Source organism: Pseudozyma flocculosa (assembly GCF_000417875.1).
Source record: "Pseudozyma flocculosa PF-1 unplaced genomic scaffold scaffold00005, whole genome shotgun sequence".
Lineage (NCBI taxonomy): Eukaryota > Fungi > Basidiomycota > Ustilaginomycetes > Ustilaginales > Ustilaginaceae > Pseudozyma > Pseudozyma flocculosa.
The window spans coordinates 180,410-186,614 of NW_006920873.1; the positions used below are offsets into that span (position 1 = coordinate 180,410).

The 6,205-nt window shown below is 64.4% G+C and overlaps 2 protein-coding genes across 2 annotated transcripts in view; one reads left to right on the forward strand and one right to left on the reverse strand.

The window, feature by feature from the left end:
- Window positions 1-684, forward strand: part of PFL1_01893 (uncharacterized protein) — a gene marked incomplete at both ends in the record, with an annotated part of 1,135 nt that extends 451 nt beyond the window's left edge. Inside the window, 3 exons of the mRNA XM_007879405.1 lie at window positions 114-329; window positions 482-541; window positions 622-684. Of these exons, the coding sequence (XP_007877596.1) occupies window positions 114-329; window positions 482-541; window positions 622-684 (339 nt within the window). The remainder of the gene's footprint in view (window positions 1-113; window positions 330-481; window positions 542-621) is intronic.
- Window positions 685-1,018: 334 nt separating this feature from the next.
- On the reverse strand, window positions 1,019-4,521 carry PFL1_01894 (uncharacterized protein; the record flags this gene model as incomplete). Its single annotated transcript, XM_007879406.1, has 3 exons — window positions 1,019-4,093; window positions 4,201-4,302; window positions 4,432-4,521. The coding sequence occupies 3 exons, from the start codon at window positions 4,519-4,521 to the stop codon at window positions 1,019-1,021; spliced, it is 3,267 nt and encodes a 1,088-aa protein (XP_007877597.1).
- Window positions 4,522-6,205: the final 1,684 nt, after the last annotated feature.

Genomic DNA, 6,205 nt, shown 5'->3' on the forward strand with positions numbered 1-6,205 from the left:
CGTACGTACGCCGTCGTCGTCGTCGTCCGTCCGTCCCGTCCCGTCCGTCCTCCGTCGTCGCGCGCGCGCACACACCTCTCTCTCTCCCTCCCCCCCCCCCCCCCCCCCGGCAGGGCGAGCTGGCACGCGAGATCAAGGAAGAGGACAGCACCTGGACCATCGAGGACTCGTCGCTTGTACAGATCCACCTCGAGAAACTCAACAAAAACGAGTGGTGGCCCCACGTCGTCACACACCACCCCAAAATCGACACGACCAAAATCGTACCCACAAACTCCAAGCTCAGCGACCTCGACGGAGAGACGAGGGCCATGGTCGAAAAAATGATGGTACGTGCGCGCCCCCGGCACTCGCTCTTGCTCTTGCTGCTGCTCTCTCCCTACCTCTCGTCCTCTCTCTGGCATGCTGCCGCCGCCGCCCCTCCTGCTCACACTTGCCCGTCAAACCCCCTTCCTCCCCGCCGCCCCGCCCACTGTCGCAGTTCGACAACCGACAAAAGGCCCTCGGCAAGCCCACCTCGGACCAGCTCCAGCAGCAGGAGGTGAGTCTGCTCCGCCCGTCCGCTAGTCGATCATCGCAACGCAATCTGAGCATCTCCTTCTCCGCCCGCGGCCCCGCTAGCTCCTCGCCAAGCTCCAGTCGGCCAACCCGGACGTCGACTTTTCCAACGCCAAAATGTCCTAATCCAGAGTCCGCACCCATGCGCCTTGGAAAGCCACACACAGTCTCAAACCCCGGCCCGACATGCACCATCCCCTCCAGGAATCACGCCAAGCGGCATCGCAGCGGGACAGACGTCAGGGCCGATTGCGGATGGGTGTTACATTTTGAGAGAGAGAGAGGTAGAGAGAGAAAGAGACAGAGAGAGAGGAGAGAAAGGGCACGGCGACATGACTGATGCTTGGCGGCACCGTCGTCGTCGCAGGGAGCCCGGGGGAAGGCAAGGCAGCGCGCCAGGCTGGCACTGCAGCACGGGGACGGGGCCGCCGGCGGCTCAGTAGAGGAGCTCGCGGATGAGTCACAGCTCCTCGTCCTCCTCCTTGATCTGCGACGGCTTGAGCATGCCGGGCACCTTGGCCGCCGCCTCCTGCTGCTCGGCCGCCTTGCGCTGCGCCTCGGCCTCCTTGTCCTCGATGAACAGGTCGGCATTGTCGGCGCCGGCGCCCGCCACCTCGCGCGACGTGATGAGGAAGTCGCGCAGGTGCACCTTGTACGTCGACAGGTCGCTCGAGTGGAGGCAGAGGCCGTTGACGAAGCTGTCGATGTACTGGGCCTGGACGTGCGGGAAGGCGGTGCGCAGCAGGTTGGACGTGTACTGCCGGATAAAGAGGCGGTTGTTCATGTTGGGGTCCGTCACCGTCGCCGGATCCCACAAGGGCGCGGTGACGCGGTCCGTCTCGATGAGCTCAAAGATGCGCGCCAGCAGGATGCACTGCGTCTTGAAGCCGCTCTTGTGGTCCGAGTCGGTCAGGACAAAGAAGATGTCCTGGATAATGTTGAGCAGGTACTGCTGGTGGAAGCCGTTGGCCACCTCGAGCGGCGAGCCGGCGATGTTGTTGAGCAGCTCGAGGCAGATGTTGAGGCCCGTGTCGGCAATGTCGCGCATCGTGTGCTTGATGGCCCAGATGATGCTGTCCATCGTCAGCTTAAACTTGGGCGGCGGCAGCTCGAGGAGGGCGGGGAAGCAGTAGAGGTTGATGGCGCGCAGCAGCTTGAAGAAGCCGACGCGGTGCTCGGGGAACTCGGCAAAATCCTGGTTGATCATGTTGAGCGTCGGCTCAAACACGGCGTCGAGGACGGGCGGCACCTTGTCGGTCAGCAGGCCCTGGAGGCGCGACGTGATGGTGGCCATGACGTTGAGCACCTCGGCGTCGCGGGCGGCGGGCACGTTGCGGTGGTAGTCGCCCAGGATGGCGTCGAGCAGCGACGGGATCAGGTTGACGTTGACGGCGTCGAGGTCCTCGGCGCGCTTGACGTACGTCTCGACGAGGCGGAGGATGTCCTTCTTGATGGTGCGGAGGCCGCGGACCATGGGCGTCTTGGTGGCGATGAGGCCCTCGGCCTCGACCTTGGAGCTGATGATGCCGCTGACGCTGCGGTAGAGGGCGAGCATGTCGAGGTAGATGCGGCCGATCTGGGGCAGGAAATAGGTGCCGATCGAGGTGCACGCCGACACGTTGGTCTTGAGCACGTTGGAGAGGATCTTGATGTTTTCCGGGCTGCCGAGGACGTCGACGTTGTTGTGCGCCTGCTGCATCAGGTTGTCCCAAGCCGAATTGGGCAGCTCCATGAGCTTGGTGATGAGGCGCTCCTGCGTCGGCCGGTTGGGCTGCGCCGCAATCATGTAGCCGACGGCCTCGTAGAAGGTGTGCACCTGGAGCGGCGTCAGGTCGAGCGTGATGCGGTGCAGGTTGCGCAGGATCTCGTCGATGAAGGGCTCCTGCTCGCCAGCCTGCTGCATGACAAAGTGCCGCCGGCACTTTTGCGCAATCTTGATAAAGGTGTCGCACGCCATGTCCTGGACCCCCTCGTGGGTCTCGTGCATAAACTCGAAGTTCTTGTTGACGACCGTCTTGAGGAACTTCCAGTGCGCCTTGAGGAAGCGCGGGTACTGGCCGACGATGTACATGATGTTGGAGGCGACGACCGCCTTGTTGTCCTTGCCGCGCTTCATCTCGCACAGGCCGAGCAGGTCCTTGATGACGGTGACGAGGAAGCGCTTCTCGGTCTCCTCGTTCATGGCGCCCGAGATCGAGCCGATGGCCCAGCAGAGCGTGTTGAGGTTGGCCCACGACCACTCGGAGCCGTCGACCTGCTTGGCCAGCTTCTCGGTCATGATGTTTTCCGTGTCGAGGACGTCGAGGTGGGTGAGGTAGACGAGCACCTCGCGCATGCTCTTGTACAGCACGATGGTGTCGCTCTCCTTCATAAACTCGCGCACGATCTCGCCCTCGTCGTTCTCGACGATGAGCACCTCCTCGGGCTTGACCATGCGCTCGATCATGACCAGCCGCAGGTTCGAGAGGATGTCGGCGTAGGTGTTCTTGCGCAGATTGGCCGCCTGGGTCGCGGGCGACGGCGCCAGCCCGTTGCCCGCCCCGCCGGCACCACCGGGCCCGCCGAGGTTGAGGCCGAGGATGGGGTTCATCTCGGTGATGGGCAGCGCCTGCAGCTCCTCGTACAGCTCGCTGACCAGCTTGGACCAGTACTCGAGGCAGATCTTGAACACCTCGCGCTCCGGCACCTGCGACACCTTGATCAGGTAGAGGTGGGCGTTGAGCAGCACGTCGCGGTTCTCGTCGTTCTCGACGAGCCTGAGATGGGTGGTGAGGAAGTTGGACAGGAAGAGGGCGAGGTTGAGGATGAGCTCCTGCTCGGCGTCGGAGCTCGTCTCGTAGGCGGCGGCGATGTTGGTCGAGGGCGGGATCATGCGGTTGACCGACGTCATGACCATGTTGAAGAGGACGACAAACTTGGCGTCGTACTCGGGCCCGACGTTGAGGTTGGCAATCTCCGAAAGGCACTTGAGCGTGACGTTGCGGAACTGGGGCACCTCGAGGAAGCGGCTGATGAGGCTGTCGATGACGTTGGTCTCGAAGATGTAGCCCAGCGGGATCCAGTTGAGGAAGCGCAGCATCGTCTCGAGCGTTGCCTTGATCAGGCTCGGCTTCTGCGCCTTTTCGAGCACCTCGGAGCACAGCGTGAAGACCTCGCCGAACTCGCCGCACATCTGGTTCTTGAGGCTCTTGGTCTTGGACGTCGTCATCTGCTCGGCCGAGTAGTCAAAGATCTCCTCGGACAGCAGGCGGAGGATGGCCATGTTGTTCTCGCAGATCGACAGCGAGCCCTTGGACGACGACACAATCTCGGGGATGAACGAGGGCCAGTTGTGCGGCCACTCCTGCTTGAGGATCTGGATGAGCGTCGTGTCGAGCTTGCCGATGTAGGTCTTTTCGCGCTTCAGGTTGGCCTCGTCCGACGACTGCTGCAGGATCATCTCGACGATAAAGTTGCGGATGCCCTGCTGCTGGTCCTCGGGCAGCACCTTCCACCTCGTGGTGATCAGCTTGTCGAGGATCTGCAGCGCGATGTACTGAGGGACGGGGTTGGCGGGGCGGTTGAAGGCGAGGCGGTGGCGCGACGGAGGTCAGCAAGGCGCGCACCGCGATTCGGGGGGCGAGCCGAGGCCGGGGCACTCACCTTTGTCTGTGGGCTGCTGCTCTGCTGCAGGATGGCAGGCACCCTCTGCCAGGCATCGGGGTGCTCCTGGAACTGGGCCAGGGTCTGCTGCGCCATCTTTTGCTGATTGCGGCGGGGCGGGGAGAGGTAGAGCAAGAGGGATCGAGGGGCAGAAGGGGAGCACGGGTCAGCGAACTGTGCCTGTGCGACTGGAGTGACAAGGGCAAGCCCAACGCTCGACGGGCGACTCACGTCCGAGCCGGCGCCGGTGTACATGGCCGCGACGACACGGTCGAGGAGACCGATGTCGAGGTCCTGGTTAAAGTCGAGGATCGCCTCCATGGTGAACGGATCGTGCTGCGGGTGGTCGTGGTCGAGCGGGGAGAGGCTAGCGGTACGGCTGCTCGGTACGATGGGGGCCGCTTGAAGAGGCCTTGGACCGTCTGGATGCGGCAAAGACTTCGGACGAGCGTGTGCTTTGTGCCGACCGGATCAGCGTCTACTCGAGGGTCGGTGCCGGTGGCGTCAGCTCCGAAGCGGCACGGATGCTGAAGGGTGTGGGGCCGACGGGTCGCAGAGCGCAGCAGGCGGTGAACAGCGCTTCCCTCGGGGAGCCTCTGAGATAGCCGTGCTTGCTCGCTCGAACGATGGTAGAGCGGAGGGAGCGTACGCCACCCGGTGGTGCGGAATCCGGAGATAGCCAAGCTGGCAAGGTCCAGACGTCGACGTCGGTGCGGTCTGGAGAGAGCGCGCGCGGATGTGGCGAACGGTGGCGCTGGATCAGAGTAGCGAGATGGCAAGCGCTATCGAGGTGCGGCAGTGTGGTGGGAGGGTGTTGGTGGTGATGGTGGTGATGGTGGCGATGATGGTGGTGATGGTTGCCGGACCGGCAGCGGCCAGGCCTGGGCAGGCTAGGCTAGGGTTCTCTGTCTGCGCTCGGCCGCCTGCCTGACCAAAAAGCAAGCGCAGAGGGCGGCAGGCAGGCCAGGGCCCCCAACACACGGCGGCGTGCCAGCTTGGCCTGGGCCGGCCGGCCTCCTGAGCGAGGCGCGGATGGCATGGCCTCTGCGCGCTGTCCGCCCGTCCGCCGCGTCTCTGTTCTCGGCTTTTCTCTGGCGAGGGACCCTCGCTCTGGCAGGCGCTCGCCCATGCCAGCAGCAACAGCCCTTTCGGACGGCTGCCCGCCTCTCTGGCTGGCTGGTTGCTCCACCTGCGGGCGTCGACGCGATCGAGCCAGGCCAGGCCAGGCCGTCCCTCACTCTCCGCTCCACTTTTCGCCAGCACAGCGGCAGCGACGGCCAGACGCAGAGCCAGAGAGAGGCAGACCGGAAGGCATCCGATGTTGGACCCCCGCCGCCACCACCACCACCACCACCAAGTGGCCTTGCTTGGTCTCGGCGTGGTCCGTCGAGCACCTTTCTCTCTCATACCACCCGCGCCAAGGGTCATCATCGCTTCACCTATCCTGTTGATTGGGGAGCCATCCTAGTCGCCCTTTGCCCGCTCGTCGACAACGACGACAACGACGACTTGGCAGCCTTGCTTACCTGCACGCATGGGTGTGTGTCCGAGCGTTCTGGTGGCGGGCCCTTTTGGCAGCTCAGCTCGTCTGCGCGCCGTAGGTATGGTCGCCCTTTCTCGCGGCAAAGCCCCAAGGCGCCCGCCCGCCCATCAACAGCCGGCCCTTCCGTCTCTGCGCCCGGTAAGCACCCTAGGCTAGGGCGACATCGGGCCATGCCGCTCAGAGGGTCAGTCGGAAGGCACCGCCGTCGTTGCGGAGAAAAGAGGAGGCGGCGACGACGACAGGCGGGCCTTGCGCCCTCTCTTCTGCTAGCCGCGCTCGACGGGCGGACGGCGTTCGAGGCTGGGCCTGTGCGCACGTGGGCACCGCTTTGTCCCTTCCTGTTGGCTGGCGGGCTTGGCTCTGGCGGGCCGGGGGGGGGGGGGGGGCGGGTGGCGTTCGAGTTTTCCGTCGGTTGGGTAGTTTGGGTCGGGTCGTACGTTCGGTACGGCCGGGGCCCGTCGT